We start from the raw sequence: 20986 nt of genomic DNA on the forward strand, positions 1-20986 counted from the left end.
GAGTAACAGAGTTCAAAGAACTTCCTTTCAAGCACACCTTAATGTGCAGAGGTAGGAATCAAATTGGTGTTCTCATATTTCTCTACATGCATAACTGCTTGGTAAATGTTAACTGAGCTGGGCATCTGTAGATCAGCTCAGCAAGCTGAACCTGTCAGTCTTACAGGACTGATTGCTGCTTAGTAAACACAAAAGCTTTGATAAATGGCTATAGATTTGTGTTTAGTCATCACAATTTGAAGACCATGGATTTTTGGCAATCAGTATGCCTAAAGTTAAGGGTTGAGTAGATAATATTTGATTGATGGGTTGCAAATACAAAAAAAGCCAGTTTTCTTAAGTGTTGTGTTGAGAAAGCCCCCCCAAAAAATAGGGCTCATACCAAGCCCCATAAAAGTGTTGTCTATTTGTATTTTCATGGCTCAAATTTGTTACTGAATCCAAGTTTATTTTCCTGGAATTTTATAGTCCTGCAAGAGATGTTTGGCATTTCAAAATAGCCCCTTTTAAGTCTATGACCATTTCTTCTCCTCTGACACAGATCATTTGTTGTGGTTTATTGCCTCTCCTTTCCCTTCTTCCTAACATTGTCTACTGTCTTGGTTTATTTTGTTAATGTTTGCACTGCCTTTCACTTATTTCTGCTGGTTTTATCAAATTTTCCTGCTCCATTATGTATATTTAATTTCAGTAAATTCTTAAACATGCACCTGACATAACTGTGAATTTATTTGACATTGTTATGTGTATCAGAATATATCCCCTGTACTTTTTTCTGTGAAATATTTCTTCTTTTCCAAGATACCACTTTTGCATTTGATATTCTTAACAATAAAGTAGCATATAGGAAGCTATTTCTGCTTCTAAGAATAATTCAAATGGTTGCTCAGAGCCCACATTTTTGCAGCATTGGTAGAAGTAGGATGAAGAAGAAGGATGTACTGAAGAAGTAGGATGTACTTGGTTTTCCATCTGCTGACTGGTACCAGTGAAACTGGTCTTGCAGTCTTTGCATGCCCAAATCCATTCAGTGACTGTAGAGAAAGTCAGGGTGCATGAATAACTCCGGATCAGTTTCATGAGTGTGGGATTTACAGTAACACAGATCTCATATAACCATTTGAAATATTTTCTAATGCAGACGAGGATCCAATGTCTCACTGACTTTGGATATGAGCAGCTTGGGAAGTGTTGAACCTTTCGTCACTGTGCCAACCCCGCGAGAAAAAGTAGCGATGGAATACCTGCAGTCAGCTGGCCGCGTCCTGACACGGCAGCAGCTTCGAGACACAGTTGCATGTTCTCATTTACTTCAAACAGAATTCATGGTGAGTTTCACAACACGCTTGAAATGAGGATTTTTTTATATAAGTAGCACAACAGAAACTGTGGGGAAAAAATAATCGGGCAACACTTTAATGACAAGGTACAAATCATTTCCAAAGGGCAGATTAGACAGTGTCAAGGTGGTGTTTTATGTTTGCACACTAAAGACAGGTAAGTTAGTCATTTATAACCATGAAAAATACAGATTCCTCTTGGTTTAAAGTCCTATCATAGATGGGCTAAGTATTATAATAGAGCTGTGGTGCAAACATTCAGAACTGTAACACTGTGACAGTTTCAGAGATCATAAAGGCTATGATGAAAACACAGTAATATTTGGAGATTTTGTTTATTCCCATGTAAACACCATGTATGTTTGCAATTTGAGCACTAAATTTTCAGTCACTGTAAATTATTTTTTTGAGCAGATAGGGACACCCACAGTTCCTGTCCAAAAGGGACTTTTTCCCAAGGTCCAAAAATACCATGCCATACAGCAGCCTAATATACTCAGGACAAAAAACCCCAAAGTGTTTTACAAGTGAATTTATTAGTAAAAAGAGTAAGAATCTGAAATAACCAGGTGGAGAAAAGTCAGAGCAGAAAAACTCAGTCAGGGAAAACACAGCACTTTACTTTAGGAAGACCTGAAAAAGTGTGGTACTGCAAAACACTCAAATGAAAGAAGCTGTTAGGAAAAAAGGAGACACTTTTTACAAGGGAAATAAAAAAGAGCATAAACTGATGCCACTTCAATGTGGAAGCTGAGTAATGCAGGGCAAAAAAGGTTTTGAATTTGAAAAAATCATAACTTCATGTTTAAATAGATTAAAAGCACAAAGCTGACTAAAGAATACAAGAATTGATGATAAAAATGGTAGAAAAATTATCTGGGGAAGTTGAACCAGTAGGTGAGAAGTGACTCCATTATTTGCATCTGCATTGACCCTAGAAGAATTTAGGAAATTTCCTACATCTGTGCAGAGATAGGTTCAAGCAGATTACTAGAGGTTCTGTCTGATATTGAAGCATTAGTGGAAGGGATTCTATAGCAAATCAATAAAATTAATAAAAGAAAGCTAGTAGTCACCCAGAAATCCTAAAGGAGTCCATATATGCCGTTACTAGTGTATTGACTGGAGAGGTGTAAGGTAGAAGTTGTGCTTCAGCAGCTGAGGAATCAGAGGTAGCAGTTTTTCAGAAGGGTTCCAGAATTGATCCAGAGAACTAACTGTATGTCTAGAAATCTGATATCTAAATCAGAGAAACTCGAAGGAATTAAAATTGAACATGACAGAGCACGTGATCCCTTAGGTTTCATTTTGTTTTCCGATTTGTACAATGTGTATCAATAGATGATGAGTGCCATCTTACTCTAAAAATAGCTTTTCATTATGAATAATTGCATCCTATGGAGCAGCCCTTTTAATTACCTTTAAAATCCAAGGTTTATAGTAGAAGTCATTTGCTAAAGAAAAGTAAATCCCTCAGTTCTTCTGATATGGATAGACATTGTACACAGAAAAAATATATGGATAGACAGTGTACACAGAAAAAAATACAGTTATCCAACATACTTTTATCACCAGTTATGCCATAGGTTCTCTGCCATTCTGCTGCTTAGGCAGGAAAGTCAGAAGAAATAACTTCATCATGCTTAAGCCCCCCATGTTAGGAGACAGTTTGTACAGACAAATTGGCACCTCACAGGATCCTGTTTACCCAAATTGTCTCACACAGCAGTTGTGAATGGCTCTGGGGAGACAGAGTCACATTTTATTTGTCCCTCAGGGGGTCACAGCACGGCTTTGGCCATTGAGTGTTTCCACAGAATTTTATTGAAAAGGTCATGACTTGTCTATTCTGTTTTTAAACCATTTTTAAAAATGTGTTTTAAGATGAAGCTGTTGAACAGTATCTGTTGACTATGTTCCCTGCTACAGATTATAGCTCAAGTAGGAACTTGAGGCTTGCAAAGAATGCAGTATATAACCCTCAGCCATGCTGTTCACACAGCTCATTTTAATGAGCTAAAGAAATACAGTAAGGCAGTCTTCTGCAGACTAGAATTATTAGCTCTCATGAAAAACTTCCAAATGTGAAAAACATGGAGAAATGTTCAAAGTTTTCAGTGGAAAACTAAAACATGAGTGGTTTCAGGTTATTTTTACTTCTTCAATTTTTTTTCATTAAAATTAAAGGACATAATTAAAAAATCAAAAATTTTAAAATAATTTTAAAAATTAAAATAATTAAAAAATTGGTTGGGAGAATATACCTGATTTGCAAGGAGGAAGAAACATAATTTGCCCAGCATTTATGTTTTCTTTAGTAGTCTGAGTTGCTACTCTTCAAAGGACAGAATATCTGAAGTTGGTGACAGAATTCATTCCCAAACACCTGAATGTTAAGAGCTACAGTCCTGCATGGGAAAGTTCCTGATCATTAGATAAATTAAAAATTAGGTCCTCGTAAAAATGGAGGGATGAGTGTAATGACTACCTGCCTGATTTTTCCTAAATTTTGCCACATTTTCTTGAATGCTTTCAGAGATCCAAATTATACCTCTTCAAGTGTATGAACAGCATTTGAAACTGAATGTGAGCCAGAATAGCTGCTATTAGAAGGTATCGCTCAGAGAGGGAAACCAGCCCATGAACAATATGCATATGCATCTATAATTGTATGCAAGTGACTCTGCACAGGAATGAATGCAGTTTATGCATTTTTTACAAGTATTTAATTAAATATATATGTTTAATAAAACAACTTTATATATATATATATATATATATATATATATATATATATATATATATATATATATATATATACTGCCTATACAGCTTCAGAGTTTGTGCACATTCCTGCTGTTTGCAGTCTGCTGGGCTTATTTGCTCCCCTTTTAGCAGGAATGTTATCACAATATTATCCTGATTTTTTTTTTCTGGAATAATCTCTTTTTTCTCACAGCCAGTTTCAGAATAAGTGAGTTGTCTGTGGCTGGGATCCACAGTGTATTGTCAGATTTTTGTCTGTGCCCTTGGACACACAAGTACTTACTACTGGGAGGAGACCACTGATTAGAAAGTGTTTACAGGATGTAAGTGATTAATGTTATTAATGGTCCCGGTTGGCCCAAAGAAATGTGTTTCTGTTTTCAAACTGGTGGCATTTTTGTATCTGTCAGTAACTTGCCAAATGATGAACTATTTAAAAATTTCAGCAGGCATAGTAGGGGATACAGCCAGGCATCTGGAAGACCCTCACCAACCACCATCACTTGGGCAGGCACAGGACCCTTCTTCACGCATATTTTTCCAGTCTCTGTAGGTGACAGACAGAAATCCCATTAAGCACAAGCTTAGTGTCTTGCTCTCTCTCACGTGGTGCATAGTTCAGCACGGAGACCTTTCAGAGGCCATGTCCTGGTGATGTTTGTACGACGTGTTCGTACCAGAACTGAGCTAGGGAAGCTCTAGGTCAGCCAGTTAGAACAATTTGGAGCCCAAGGGCCAAGGGTAAGAGTCTCAGACAGAGGTCCCCATTGGGAAGTGGTAGAAGTCAGAGGTGAATAAGAGGAGGGTATGGGACCTCATGAGACTTTTTGTAGTTTTGTGGATGAGGAAGCAGCGTTAGACACAAGATAGAAGTGAGATGATTTGACCTGAGCTTGTGGGGATGAGGCTTATGCAAGAATGAAGTCTTAGAAGTGAGAAGATCCTGAACTTAGGGCAGCCATCATATGGATGGCAGTACAGGGATCTGAAAAAGGATTGGGTGAAGTACCTGCAAGGAAGGTGTGTCTTAGCAGCAACACTTTGGCCTGACACAGTGAGTCATTCTTTTGAGGAGCCAGCTGAAGACCAAGAAGAGATCAAGGATAAAACTGAGTGAGGGAGATGGGAACTAAAAAGAAGGTCCATGAAATGTACTGGCATTAGGCAGAAAGGGTAGAAAAATAAAAATCAATGCAGATGCAATCTCACATAGTAAGATGTTCAGAAGCCAAGTTGGGAAGTGGACACAAATCACAGCATTTGAACTATCTAAATATTACTTAACTTTGCCATCTCTTCAAGCAATAAAGTGAGAGGGTAGCTTCCCCTGCTTGGTGAACCCATGTAAAAATCTGCTGTTGGGTGCATGCTTGACAAGCTGTTAGAAGCCTCATCCCTGTTCCTTTTTAAAAAAAACTGTGCAGAGGTCGGTTATGCTGGGCAGGACGAGAGCTTGTGACTGAAGGACATGGACCATGCATCTCTTCTGTACCGAAGTAGTGGGCAGACCCCTACCTCTAGAGTAGAAGCCAACTCATTTTGGAGGAAAATCTTTAAGTAAATTTTCCAGTGATGCAAGCCAACAGATCCTCTTCACGTTCCTATATGTCTCTAAGAGGCAATTACATAATATGCCACTGTCTCTTAGGCTAAATATCCCAGGCTTGCCTGATGTTTCCAAATCTCTAGTTATGACTGTTCTTTTAAGTCGAAATATTAATTTATGGAAGATCAAATTCCAGATTACTCTAAAATAATTTAAATTATGGTGGCAAAAAAAAATCAGCATAAAAATGAAGATTTGAGTAAACCAAAGCCTTTTTAATGTGATTTTGCCAGATTATTTTAGTTGGTGAAACATCCCCTGCAATCATGAAAAAAACCAACAACCCCTGCATGTTTCATCCTGCCATTTTAAAAGGGTTGGTTTTATTCAACTGTAGAAACATTGCTTCAGGACCTCAAAATCAAAATTGTTCTTTTTCTCCTTTAAACCAAGTTAAACATTTTGTTCAATGAAAATTTTGCGGATTTTTTACTTTTCATGCTGACAGTTTGAAAAGCAGTAATTTTAAGTTTATGAGGAGTTTATAATTTGTGTATTTTTGAAACTTAAAGGAAACTGTCACATTAGTTACTTGGACATCTGCAATGTAAATCAGTCACTAAAAGATGAAAATGAGAAACAAAAGAAATAGCTTCAGATTTTTATTACTTTTGACTAAGGCACTTCATTCTCATAGTTTAAAAGGCAAGTGAGGTCTTTGAATTTCATTGTTAAGGGCTTAGCACAAAATTTTTTAAAAGTTTGCCATATATTAATATTTAATTATTTTTAAAGTTTCTCTCCTAATTATGTAAAGTATTGCTCTTTTTTGCCATGGTACTGTACTTTTGAACTCCACTTTTCTGGAACTAGAGTGCATTTTAACCTTGGTCCTAATCCCATAAAAACCTTTTTTTTTAATAATTTATCAGAAGTGTTCCTTGGAAGTCACCCCTTCAATATGCAACTCCCTGTGTTTATTAAAGGAAGGGTGTTGACAGGCTTGAGGTGGGAACCACTTTTTTTCTTAATAACTTTGATGTTAAGAGACAGTTGTTTAACAGCAGATGGCCTTCTGGTGATAATTTCCTGCATGGCTCCTTTGGAAACATCAGTCTGATTTAATTTATTTTTTATAGGAAATACCAATGAATTTTGTGGATCCCAAAGAAATTGACATCCCGAGTCATGGAACTAAAAACCGCTATAAAACAATTTTGCCAAGTAAGTGAGCTAGCCCATGGTTTCCTACTATGACATTTAGTCCTGCTTTGAGAATGTATTGCTGTGAAAATCTGTCTTTTTATTTTCTTGATGTGTACCCATTCACACCTGCATTTATAATCCATGTAGAAAGATAACAGAAGCCCAGTGCTGTAGGACTGGCAAATGAAGAACTCTCACTGGATGCCTTAGTAGGTACACAGGTTGGCAGCATCCCAGCCATGTGCTGAAGGGCAAACCTGGCTTGTGCTGATTTTCTCTGAAAGGCAGCTCAGGCAGATGGGAAGAGTGAGGTCTGATGTGCCTTGCAGCAGCTCCTCATCATAGCCCAAAACATCTTGCAGTCGCTGAATTCCCTCTGGTTGGGTCAAGATACTTGAGACTCAAAAAACCCAGACTAAAAAAGCAAGTGCAACCTATCTGGTCTTGTAGTGGGCTTTCATCTTTAAAGGCTCTCTGGTGATTGTTTTTTTTTCCCCTCTCCATGTGCTAAACTCTCTTTGCAGAAATGTGCTTACATTCCTGACACAGTGCTGCCTCTTCATTGCTCTTAACTTGTTACTGCCTTGCTATACTGCTTCTGTATTTTCATTGGCCCAAATTCATATTCAATTGCTTTGTTATAATTGGAGGTGATTGAAAACTTTTCAGTGGAATAGTTTTCCTTCAAAATACATGTTGTTCTGAAATGCAGCTATTTTCATAACATTTGTTGGTGGATAATGAGATATTACATTTCTCTTTTATTAAACATTTTGTTTTGTGTTCTGATTCAAAATAGGTTGCCGAAGTTTTAACATTATGCTAAATATACACATGAATAGTTGAGTTTTTATTATCTTTGACATCACCAATGTGAAAAAGTTCAATGATTCAAAATATTGCAGAACATTCCCACAGAAAAATGTAAATCCTTTGCTTAGGTTTGGAGTGAAGAATACTTTTAAAATGACAGCATATCGTATCAACTAGAAACATCCTTGCAGGCCTATGTTATATGTTAGTCATTCAAATTCACACAGATTATGAGGTTTCTCTCACCAAACCTGAAAACATTATAATTTGTTCATATCACACCAAAGCCTTTTAGTTAAATTAATGAAAACTGATGGCTTTCAACCTCTAGATTAATCTCAGAAATGTGATATGTAGCTGGGGAAGAAGATTGTGTGGAATCCTTGCTTCTCTTCAGCTTCCAATAAAATTTTCATTGTGTTCAAGGTTAGTTTATCTATTGCAGCCAATAGCTGTGTGCATCCAAGTACAGTCAAGGAATACTGAAATTAATTAAAAACAGAAGGTAGCTGAATGCAAGTTAGATACCAAAAATTAGACAATTCAGCATCCCTTAGAATCTGGCCCAGTGTCAACAGGATGTACATGGAGGGTGAAATCCTGATCCCTTTGATGGCAGCAGGACTTTTGCCATCAGCTGCAGTGGAGACAGGGGATCACCAACCCCCTCTGCCCAACTGGCAGAATTTTGGAAGGAGTTCTCCCCTTCCATAGCATCTCATGTCCAGGCTGTCCCAGCCACCATCAGGTTCACCTCCAGCAATGCCTTGCAAATGCAATGAGTCTAGTTTCACTGTAGCATGTGTTTTGAATTGGGACACAACAGCTGGGCAATGCTTGATGCTGATGAGCTTGAGAAGCAGCAGGCCTGTGTGTCTTCACCTCCAGTTAGCCAGGATGTGCCACTAGCTCCACGGCAAGTTTTCAGTCCAAGCACACTGCTGGTGTGCACCACAGCTACCCACTGACAGGCACTCTGTAACCATCCTTGACAAAAATCAGAAGCTTTGTTGTGTGTTAGCACCAGGTTTTTTCAAAGAAGATATTTTGAGGATTGAGGCACGTGTTCCTAATAAATATTCACAGAGCCGACATGCAGTCTGAGAGGGTCTGGAAATTATTTGAGTGATTAAATAGAACAGCTTTCCTGGTTTCCTGCTCAGATGATATCAACCCGCTGCTTTGTACACCCGCATCATCTTTTCCATTCCCAGCACTGGGTGCGTCTCCTGAATTGGGGCACCTGTGATGACAAGTGACGTCCTAAAAATGCCCAGTCCTGCCAGCTCCACCCTCTATGCTGCAGTGGATATTCTCATTTTCTGAGATAATTCCATGACAGGGTGCATGAGAGCAGGTTTATGTTAGCAGATACCACCCAGGCAGATGCACTCATGTGAAATACAGCTACTGCCTATTGAAAATTATTCTATATGGAAAACTACAAAGTACAGGAGATGTTACATTTCTATGACAGATGTTTCAGTTGCAGGATAATACAGCCAACACTCTTATGCAAGCACCAGGCTGCCGCTCTAAGTTCTCCAAGTGTTATTTGCATTACAATAATATTCTAATTCAACTACTGAGGGGCCAATGTGGGATCAGAATCCTTGAGTGGCTAAGCAGTTCCTTAAGATCAGTGTTTCTCCATCCTTCTTCCTGTGACCCCACCCATAGCTCCTGTTAAACCCTGCTCTGTATCTTTAGCTGCATCCCTTCTGCCACCAGTCTACAGTATTTCTCACGCCCTCTGAGCAGGTTTCTAATCCTGCACACAGATTTCCCAGTCTCTCACCACAGCCAAATTCCTGTGGCAGAACAGCAGCCCTCCTGCTCATTCCCCATCCTCTTACTCCACATCCTCACCTTCGCCTGCTTGTCTCCTGCAGCCCCCACTATATGTCCCTGCAGCAGGACCTCAGCTTCCTACTATCTTCTCCTGTATCTCCCACTGTTTCTTCAGCCCTATATCTTTCCTACATCCTGTCTCAATTCTCCATCTCAAACCAGCTGCAGAATTCCTATGGTATTTCAGAGTATGCATGGACTTTTGCTTACAAAGGAGCAAGTGGTTTAACACTGTTCTGTGGGTATCTTTGTATGTGTGTCCTTAGTTTACCATTCCCTGTCCCTCTCTGAAGACTAACCTCAAGTCAAAAGTCTGCATGAAAACACCCTGAGAAGAACAGCAGATTCACACTAACATGAAGATAGAAACCACTTAGGGGGTCAAACCCAGAAGTACACAATCTGTTGCTTGAAGTGTTTGCGCTAACACTGGCTCTGACATTCCACTAAAGACGAGGGGAAAGTTAAATCATATGATCAAGCACTTAAACAGATGCTGGAAAACCATTCTCTTGATGCTGAAATTTTTAAACTCCCCAGTCCTGACTACAAATAGACATGTTTGCTCCAGTTCTCCCTGATGAAAGCACCAATGGACTTAATGGACTGAAGCATCCTCCAGTATCCATGGCATGGTGGGAGGTTGTCTAGCACTTCTACCATATAACCCTGCTTGTTCCCTGCACCAGTCACTCTCATGAAGGCAAGTTACAGCCCTTTAACACCCTCCTATTCCTCCAATGTTATAAATTCAGGACAACATTAATTAATTAATTAAGGTGGAGTTGGAAGAAGCACCTACTACTCTACTGAGAGAACTATTCCAGACTTCCTAGATACATGGAAAAAAGCAGTACTTTTGCCTCAGTTAAAACTATAGAAGACATATTTTCTTAGTAATTGTAAGTGTTTAGCAGCACCAGTGCATTTTCAAATGCTTTGCAGACATTGATGAATTCAATCTTGCAGTCAACATCTGTCTATCTGCTGCAGCTTCAGACTCCAAGACTTTGCCATCCTTAAGGATAACTTTATTACCTCCAAGGTATTTTTCATTCAAGGGGAAGCTAATGACTTCCACTTGTGTCTGATGATTGTCTAGTGGCTCTGGATCTTTAGCATTACTCAGTTTTTCCTCATCTCAGAGCTCAGTTTGCAGCACTTGCCTGTTTCATAACTGATCATGACTGTTAATTTATAAAAGATTCCTGTTCGGAAGCAGTGTTTGTTTCATTGATTGGAGTTGGAAGGAGGTCTCAGAAATTGTGAAGCTGATTTAGCTTCTCCCTAGTAACAGAGGCATTTATCTCAAGACATGGTAATTAAACTGGATGTTGAGTCTGCTTGGAAGAGGTTTTTTAAGGTAGGGGTCAAGCGACAGCAGAATCAGAGGCATTGTGTGAGCTAGAGGAAGCGGGTGTTTTTTCAAGGCCACGTAGCCTGAGGCATTTGTGGAAATAGCTAATAACCACTCTGTTCTGAAAAGAAATGAGAGGTTTCCTGTCCTCATATTGTTAAGGGGGGAAAAAAAGCTCTAAGTGAAAAAAGTTAGGAAAGCTAGTACAAAGTTATTTTAACACAAGTTAATTAGGGTTCACCTAGTGCTGTTAACCACAGAAGATAAGACTTCCATGTGCACACTTTGAAATCATGCAGTCATTTGCATATTTTAAGAAACATACTTTCAAAACATCATCCTGGGTTCTACAAAGGCTCCACTCCTGTCCAAGGTGCTCCTGTGACCTCCAGTGGGAAAAGGACATAAAGTGCGTTTGGGATCATCCCTCCTCTTTCTTTGATTTGCAAAGATTTTATCATATTCTTAGGAACAGGATGAGAAGTCACAAAAGAAATCCAGAATCAGCTCTGAAAATACTAGGTTTTGCTGCAGCATATGTATATATATCAGTTATATATTTTTTGTGTAAACTGCAGGGCCACACACTGAATGGTGTTTTCTTATCTCTTTCCAGCTCAGTGCCAACATATGTATCTTTAAACTCATTGCATAGATTGCACTCAGCAAAGGAGCTATCCAGAGATTATTTGCAAACCAATAGGTGTCTGTATACTGTCAAAAAACCCTACTGATTATAACTAAGTATTTAAGCAAATTTCCAGAAGAAAATATTTTCTTCAGCACAGAAATATTTCTATGTAATTTTGTTAGGGGTAGAATATTTTTAAAGAAAAATAGGGAAGAATGTCAAAGTGTGTCCCTAGAAAGCCACAACATGAGCATCTCGCTCCCTGTCTGTTACATTGGATACTGGAGAATATACTGCTTTAATTCCAAAATGGTATTACATAGGGGATGGGGGGGGGGGGGATGGGGGGGGGGGGGGTGTCACATCATCACAAATGAAGAAGCAAAACCTTCCTTTCCAGAAGTGATTTAATAACCCCCAGCTCTTTACTCAATAGATCTGGCCCCCACTCCATCCTAGAGCATCCAAGACTGAAAGAAAGAAGAGTGTGAAGGAAAATGTTCTTGTATTTTGGCATGGTGTCTCAAGTCCACTACACATAAATGGTCACAAATTGTGTCAGATGAGAACACAGGACTGAAGGGAAGAATATGGATTACCTCATCTAGCCCCTTACAGTGAACTTAAATTGGTATAAAACATATATTTTATTTTATTCCAGGCAGAGGAATGTTTTCTTAATTTAAATCCAACCATCCAGTGCAGTCACTGAACACTACAGCTTCAGGAAAAAGTACCAAAGTCAAGTTCAAAGAGCTTGGTGTAATTATGAACCATTGTACAGTGATAGCACACAGGTTTCAGAGACAGTCTAGGCAGGTCAGCTTGATAGGCAGCGCAGACAGACTCGACCTCACTGAACATTGCCAGAGCCTGACAGTGTTGCTTCAGTGCCCACAGCTCACTGAGATGGTCTGCACAGCCCAGCATTGTGCAGTACTGGGGTGCCTTAGTTACATGTGATGATCCTTTGCAGAGGGAAGAATTTGGTACATAATTCTTTACTGCTTGACAGCCCCAAATAACAGGAGTTTTTTTCCTTCAGAAAGTCTTTGATTCTCTTTAGAAATCTTTTAAATGTGGGTTTTCCTATTAATTTCCATCTTCCTTGTGCTCTTAGATCCTCTAAGCAGAGTGTATTTGAAACCAAAAAATCCATCTGACTCCTTGAGTACCTACATAAATGCTAACTACATTAGGGTAAGTAAATGTACACTCTTCATGTACTTTTGAGAAAATATTTTATTTGCCATGTGAATAACAGGCTTTGCCAAGGTGCCGCTTACTTTATCCTTAGCCATCTTCGCTGATAATTCCAAATCTTTTTGTCTACATATGTGTGATAGAAACAGTTTCATGAGCCATTTCTAACAAAGACCACATAGTCTTTGAATGTACAAAAATGGTTGTAATAAAAATAATTATCACATAGTTTATAAAAACATTAAGAAACACATGCATTACTGCCTGTTTACTTTGGTATTTACTGCTTCATATTGACCTACTGCCTTATAGTAAAGAGGGTTACCTTTTAAACAGTGACAGATACCAGTATTTTCAGGATACCAATTGATAGTCCTGAAATCAACCATTAAGTAATTAAATAAATACCGTTACAAGTGAAAAGGAACATAAAGAGATATGTTAAATATACACATGTGCCCACAACACAGCTGTTTACATTTTACTCCCTATACTGGTCACATAACACAGTGACACAATCAGCATGAGCCCTGTTGGAAAGCAGTATTTCTAAGTGTCAGGTATGCTATAGTCCTTGATCACACACACAGACAGCAGAGCTTTCTTGAACTCATGACCAAGTATATGCTAAATAGACGACAAAGGAACTACTTCAATCATATTTTAGGAGTGTAGTCCTCTGCAAAATTTAATGTTTTCTTTAGATTTATTATCCAGACCCTCAGCTGGAATAAAAGTAATAGTACAATGGGAATTTGACCACAGAGCTCTACAGTGATGTTGCTTCTTTAATTAACAGTACATTAATATGAAGGTAAACAGCACCATACCCCTTTCCCTGCCTCACTTTTCATCCTGTACTTTCAGCATTTCTTATGAAGACATCATCATGTATCTAACCAGAGTGATTCTATTTGGACAGCAATGACATCATATCCAAGAGCCAGGCCATCCATACATTGAGTTCTCTGAGGTCTCCGTTTTCCCTGTGCCACCACCTTTCACTCTCACATATGGTGATTCCTCCTGTTACTAACACCAGTTGAACTGTCAGCTACTGTGGAAAAAAATGCAACCCAGAAATGAAATGAAATTTCACATCCATGTGTACAAAGTCATTTGGCTTGTTGGGATCCTGACAGACCTTTCTTGGACAAAGTATGTTCAGGCAGATTGGTGAGTGGCAGGAGGATAGTTTGTGCCAGCTGAGGATTATCCCACTGGTTCATGCAATAAGTAACAGCTGTCAGGGAGAAAGGCTCCCAAAAGGAAGACCCAAGGCTAGTCTCCCACACCACCTCATGTTGTTCTCTATTCACTCATTCCCTGCAGACATTGCCAGGCTCTCTCCTGCACTACTGTTGGGCACTGTCACTGCACAAAATCACAACTTTTCCTTTTCACACAAAAAATAAAAAGGTGTGTTTTGTTTTTCCCATTTCTTCTTGTCTTTTCCTCTCTTCTGCTTCCCCACTGTTTGCCTGACTTTTCTTTGACCTCCTGAATGTTCATGTGTGTCTTGGGACTCCCTATGCTCCCTATAGATGTTGTCTTTCCTATAGTCTCATAAAGGCACTTCTTCTGTAGAAAACACATATAGCAGAGTCTTTGACTCCACAATCAATAGTGTATTTTAAAGTTTTTTTACCATCATGAATCTTTGTAGATACCATTTTTATGGTTCTTTTCTCTCCTGTGGCTTGTTGACTATAAACCAGCTTGTAAACACTAGTGCAGTTTAAATTATAGATTAAAGTACCACTGGATGAAGAAAGTGCCAAAAACTTGAAGAATGGAGTTAGCTAAAAGAAGCCAAGTAAACAGGGAAATTTGTTTTATTTGGGAATTGTATTCTCAGGACCATTTACGTTCATCAAATAAGTTTCCAGAGAAAAAACTGTTCTACTGAAAAATTTCTGATCTGCTCTACTTTTAGTTGTAACTTTTTTCAGTTCAAATATTTTTTTTCTTTTATTTCAGATATTTTTTCTGCTCTTTCTGCTCTTTTATTCACCTGCAATATTGACTGATCACATGAATTTAAAGTAAATGTTTTTTGTGTCTGTTTCTAAACCAGGGATATGGAGGTAAAGAGAAGGCTTTCATTGCAACTCAGGGACCCATGATTAATACCGTGAATGATTTCTGGCAGATGGTTTGGCAAGAAGACAGCCCTGTCATTGTTATGATCACAAAGCTGAAAGAAAAAAATGAGGTATGAAAACTAGCCAAACTAAGAAATTATTCTTGTGGCTGCAGGACTATACTATACTATACTATACTATACTATGCTATGCTATGCTATGCTATGCTATGCTATGCTATGCTATGCTATGCTATGCTATGCTATGCTACACTATGCTACACTATGCTACACTATACTACACTATACTACACTATACTACACTACACTACAGACTTCAGAAGATACAGAAGGAAGCTAACATTATTATATATTGTATATATATTACCAATTATATTATAATTGGTTCTTAAATAATCTGCTAATAAGATAGGTGAAAAATAATGAGGGGGTGGTCAAATACACCAAGTGCAATAGCATAGCCATCATAAGCCATTATGCATTAAAAAAAGGAATCCTGTTTTCTAGATCTGTTCTTTTGGGTTCCTCGCTTTTTAAGAAACACCTCATTTATCTATTTATGGTCACCTTTATACTTCTTTTTACTTTCTGGTATATAAAGACTAGATGGTTAATGTTTTGATTAGCAGTTTCCTGACATGGCTGAAGTTTGCACTTTGCTATAATGTCAGGGATTTAATCCATCCCTGATGTTACAAATCTTCTGGACCATCCCAGAAATACAGTTTGGGCTCCAAACTGTTGGGCGCCAACACTACAGAGGAATTTGGACAGAATGAAAATAATACTCTTAACCTTGGTATCAATTAGACTTGACAATTGCATTTTAGTGGCTAATGGCCAACTAACCATGGGTGCATAACACCATGGGTGTTATGCATTCCATGACTTTTGCATCAATTCCAAACTATATCTTCAATATCTTTATTTAAAAATCATGTAAATTTTTGTCAGGCTTTCCTTGATAGTGCCAGAGTCTGTATTTCTGACTACCAGAAATTAGGAACAAAAGTCACTCTCCCATGCAGAAGACCAACACAAAACCTGTTCTGGAAGACTGAACGTTAAATAAGTGGTTTACAGGGCTTGTGAACAAGTGAGAGTCAGAAATAAAGGAGATGGACTTTTTTTCTTGAGTCCAGACTTAGTAACAACTCCCAGCTCCAGGTAGTTGCCTCAATCAAGTCTCAGCACACTGCCACATAAGCACCAGGGCTGTATTTCCCTGCTACACTCACACCCCTGCTATTCAAACTCAGATGCTTGATGTTAGAGCAACAGAGTTTATTCAGTTAAAGTTTCTAGTCTGAGTGATCAAGGACCAAGAGTCTGAGTGCATTCCCAGGGCTCAAACTCACTGCTCCATTTAAATGTGCACTCAGTAGACATACTCTTCTTTCTTCTGCCCTTGACTGTTGCTTCACTTTTCTCAGCATGAGCTTGGACTTAGAGCATGAACTTAAAATCCAGGGCATTTTAAGAAACTGTAGATGAAAAGTAGGTCGGTCCTGTAAAATGTCCCAAGACCTATTCCCAAACCAGGTGCTATTTTGCACTAGGCTGTTCAAAGAGGTGTTCGGAATCCCACATTTAGGATTAACCATGAAAGCATAGCAATCAACCAGGCTAATAGACCAAAAGGGTAAGTATTTCACTGAGGAAATGCTGACTGTTTAAACACTCACATCTGACACCGTGTAAGAAGAATGACTTGAAAGAAGTGCCCAGTGGTTTTCATCATGTCAGGAAGCTCTGTGTTTACCTGAGTTACACAGGCTCTAGGCAGTGGTGTTTATCAGCATTGTTGTGCCTGGCAATGGTAATTTCCTCCACATAGAAAGGGTGAGCAACCTCAAGTTGTTCCCAGGCTATATAGAGAGGCTGTGTTTGTGCAAGCTGTCCTGTCTAGAAACCTTAGGAGCTCTCCTACTGTCAGCAGGTTCCTCCTGAAACCTTGCTTGCCATTTTATAAAAAGCAAACTCTTATTGGCCATGCTCAGCATATTATCTTCACTGTTAAAATATTTGCTCTCTATAGAGAAGGCAAAAGCAGATCTTATTTAGCATAATAGCACTTGGTATTTTTTCCTTTCTGGGGTCTGCTTTATTTCCATAATTTTCAGGGAGGTACATCTGCAGTATACAGACATACAAATGCCTTCATATCTTTAAGTATATTTATCCACTCATCCATATTCACCCCTGAACAAATAAACCTCCATAACTGACTGGTTTATAGGCTGTATTCCTCAGTTGGTGTAACACCAGTCAACCTCCGTTTGAGCTATGATGTACTGTAATGTATGAATTAATGTATCATGAAAGAGCTCTCAAATGAGAGACACATGAAAACCTCAATATCAACAATAAATTATTTTGCATAAGAAAAATTATTTGGGACGTTAGTGTCCTAGTTCAAGATATTGATGTAATAAATTTGCATTAGCAATGGGAATTGTGTGAAATGATGATGTATAAAGGTTTGTATAGAGTTACATTCATGTATCAGATGAAAAAATGGTTTAGACTTGCTGTGGTAAGTATGAGTTTTTGCAAGATGGATGAAGATATGAGTGTAGAATGCTGAGCAAAATATTTATTTCAGCTGTACAAAGAAAACATGTAGAATTTGTAAAACCTGCCTTCAAAACTGCACAATGTCTGAACAATCTACCTGTGCAAGGAGAGTCCACAGCAAAGGAGCTTCTGCCAGAATAACTGGTGAGAAACTTGAAAACTAAGCCAAAACATGGTTTTGGGGCTACTACAAGGAAAAACACATTTCATCTAGTGATCTAGGTACCCTCTGTGGTCGCTGAAGGGCAGTAGTCACCTCCAGAGTCTGATCCATCCCACTTAGAGAGAATGAGATAAATCATTAACTGAAGGTGACCATACTGTACTATTCTGTACTAATATTCTAGGACACAATCCTCCAAAGCTTTGCACACAAGGCACATATAATTTTCATATATCACTGAGTTTAGTCAGAACAACTGAGCAGTGGTATTTAGATAAATACATAGGATGTAAGAATGTCACAGACATGTGTATATATAAATATATTATTTCATAGAAAAGTTTATAGACTTCTATTGTGTCAGCTGATTTTTGTCATTGAGCTAGGTACTACATCAAAAATAAGCATTTATTCTGCCTTTAAAACTTACTAGCAACATTACCTGTTAAACAGGAAACATATTTTGGGAAGCGTAAGTGAAGAATCTTGTACAGCATTCTGCAAGAAGAGAGAACTAATACTGCCTGATGCATCAGATTACTCAGATAATGCAAATATTTTTGTCAATAATTATATAGGACAATCTCGTTAACTCACTGTTTAAAGCTCGTGTCATATTTCATGTAACATTTTTTTCCCAGTTGGTCTATATATGGTCTACCCTTATACATGTACAGCCAAGTAGATTTTGGAATGCAGAAATCCTATCTTTTACAGACTTCGCATAAGCCTCTTTGAATATTACTTATTGATTGAGTATTGGTACCATAGATCGGTTTTGGAAGAACTTAAGAAGATTGGTGCTAGCTGTGAGGATTTCAGTATATGAAGGCAAGTCCTGCAAGCCCTCTTAAAGTGTACCTCTCATGCTTGAGTTAGTCATGACAGCAAATAGAGGGCAGGAGTAAAAAGGGATCCTGGAATTGAAGCTTTGCTATTATTTTTTTTAACTGTTTTGTTATTGGGACCTTTAATGTGTAAATGCACAGGCATAGCTATGTGCAGAAATACCCCAGAAGCAGAGTTGTAATAAAGCAACTGCACAAATATTTGAGAACTGTTAAACTAATTTTGTTCAGGGTCCAAGTCCAGAGAATGTAAAGGCAGTAAATACCATGTCACCTGGGACAGCCTTCCTCTGTTTGGCAGAACTGAGGGCCAGGCTGCACTAGGCACAGTTCTGGCTAGTTGAAAACATTGACTGTGATAAATCACAGGTGCCAGCTCCAGACCAAGGCAGGGCCAGATCCCACTCCGCTATGGAGATCCACCTCAGGAGCAGTCCCGTGAAGCTTGGCACCCAGTGGCCATGGGATAGGGCATGCCAGGAGACAGGAGAGGGAATGGAAGGAAGCCCAAGCCTGCAGCCCTGTCACAGAGGGAAGGACAAAGGCTGAAATAAATTAAAAGTCATGTGAGAGCATGTTTCTTGTATAAACTTCCTGTTTGTCAGGGAGTGTTTGGTTGGGGGTGGGGAGGGGCCGTGTTTGGTTGTTTCTGATAAATACTGTGTGCGGTGAGTTTTTACTGCTTGCACACACGAGGCTGGACACCAGACTCCTCATCCACTATATCTGATGTTTGAACAGGTTTAAAATGTACCTACTAGAGGAGAATTTTATTTTATGTCCGAATAACAGCTTGAGGCTGTTTACTTTTTTTTTATTATGGTCCTGAGGTTTTGTATATTATTTTGTGTATATCTGATAACTTTATCCCTCCTACCACCATCTTTTTCCCCTTTTTAAGTTAACTTTTGAAAACATGTTGATTCCCCACTCCTTAGAAGTGCTTGCATCAGCTTATCCCACCTGTATTTTCAAGGCTATTTTTAAAACAACAACAAACAGTAAGTTTAAAAGATGCACAGCAACAGTGTTAAAAATAATCCATTGTATCTCACGAAATGTAGACGGACTGTTAAATGAAAGTTATTTTAATGAACAGCCACATTTCATTGTCCACCCAGTACAAGTTGCCAATTCCAGTTCTGGGAAAGAGTCAAGAAAAACACTCTTCTGGAGTGCTTGAAGGCTTTGTAGTGAGCGTTGCATACTCACATTTATCAAGAAGTCTCAGGAGTTTACTCAGCTATTGTTGATTGTCAGGGCACAATTGTGTATTTAGACTTTTCTTTTTCCCATATTAGCACTGAAAACTACACTCCCAGGGAGGGGCATGAACTGCAGATCTGTCAGATGATAGTAGCTATATGTGTCACATGGGTAGACTGTGGGACTTGTGAACACTCTTTTTCATACAAATTTCTGAGTATTTTATTGCCATTCTCGATCTCTTCTGGGAGACGGCAAATTTAGGATGTTCGAGTAATTCTGCAAAAGACAGGATTTGAACGAAACCAGTCAGAATGGCCAGCATTATTTCAGGAAATGTGGCTTTCACACACCTTACACTATTAAGGTAATGAGTATCTATTTTTAGAAAAGTATTTATACAACAGAGGTGATTCAGTTCAATCCACTATTGAATTATTAAGTAGCAACTTAAATATCACACCTGAGGGTAAAGCTTTGCATTTCACTGATTGTTTTTCTGGATCATTTTTAGCAGTATTTACTGGAAGTTATGCTTTATGACAATTAATTATATTAAAGGGATTGTTTCATTTTGCTGCATAATGTAGGCTACTGTCTATCTACCAGTTGCTTCAGCAAGAATTTGTGAGGAAATACAAACAAGGTCTTTCTGGGATTCCTATTATTGTAGTACTGTTCTCTTGGGGTTTGGGGGCTTTTTGTTTGTTTGTTATTTGGTTGATTGGTTAGTTGGTTGGGTGTTTATACCTATGTATTGGATATTAAAACAGAAGGCTTCCTTTAAATGTTGGGGTGTCTTTTTATTTAATTAATGAGTTGGACTGGGCAGCATTATTTCAGAAAATGTGGCTTTCAAACACCTTACATTCTTAAGTGAATAAGCATCCATTTATAGAGAAGTATTTATACAAAAGAGATACTTGTTTTCATATAGCCTATGGAGATACTCAAAATGAATACTGAAGACCTGAAGATGAGTGAACAATTACAGGGGAGAAATAATATTATTTGCCTTGTAAATACTATTTCTTCATCTCCTTTTTAGTAGATGCTTTTCAGATAAATTGCTGAAATAGTGTAACACTATTGATTCATTGAGAATTCTGCATACAATTTTGTGTAGCTTTAGCAAGACTGAAGAATTTTTTAAACACTAATTTCCAGAAAGTTAATAGTAAAACAAATCAGGTTCCTCAAAATACTTTAACATCCACATTAAGTCCACTTGAGTTTAGTAAGATCTAAGGACACATTTACATACTTTCTTGCATCAGGGCCCAGGAGAGTAAATAGGATAAAAAGTCTTGTGAGCAGAGGACAAATTCTGAATCTCTTGCTCAGAGGGAAATCCCATATGGAAAGACAAAACTTC

General features: G+C 38.4%; 1 protein-coding gene across 1 annotated transcript in view; it reads left to right on the forward strand.

Annotated features, from left to right (window-relative positions):
- LOC131592089 (receptor-type tyrosine-protein phosphatase R-like) overlaps positions 1 to 20986 on the forward strand; it is a 211443-nt gene that overhangs the window by 179088 nt on the left and 11369 nt on the right. The window contains exons 8-11 of the mRNA XM_058863366.1: positions 1142 to 1328; positions 6792 to 6876; positions 12631 to 12710; positions 14791 to 14928. Of these exons, the coding sequence (XP_058719349.1) occupies positions 1142 to 1328; positions 6792 to 6876; positions 12631 to 12710; positions 14791 to 14928 (490 nt within the window). The remainder of the gene's footprint in view (positions 1 to 1141; positions 1329 to 6791; positions 6877 to 12630; positions 12711 to 14790; positions 14929 to 20986) is intronic.

This window comes from Poecile atricapillus, chromosome W (genome assembly GCF_030490865.1).
Source record: "Poecile atricapillus isolate bPoeAtr1 chromosome W, bPoeAtr1.hap1, whole genome shotgun sequence".
NCBI lineage: Eukaryota > Metazoa > Chordata > Aves > Passeriformes > Paridae > Poecile > Poecile atricapillus.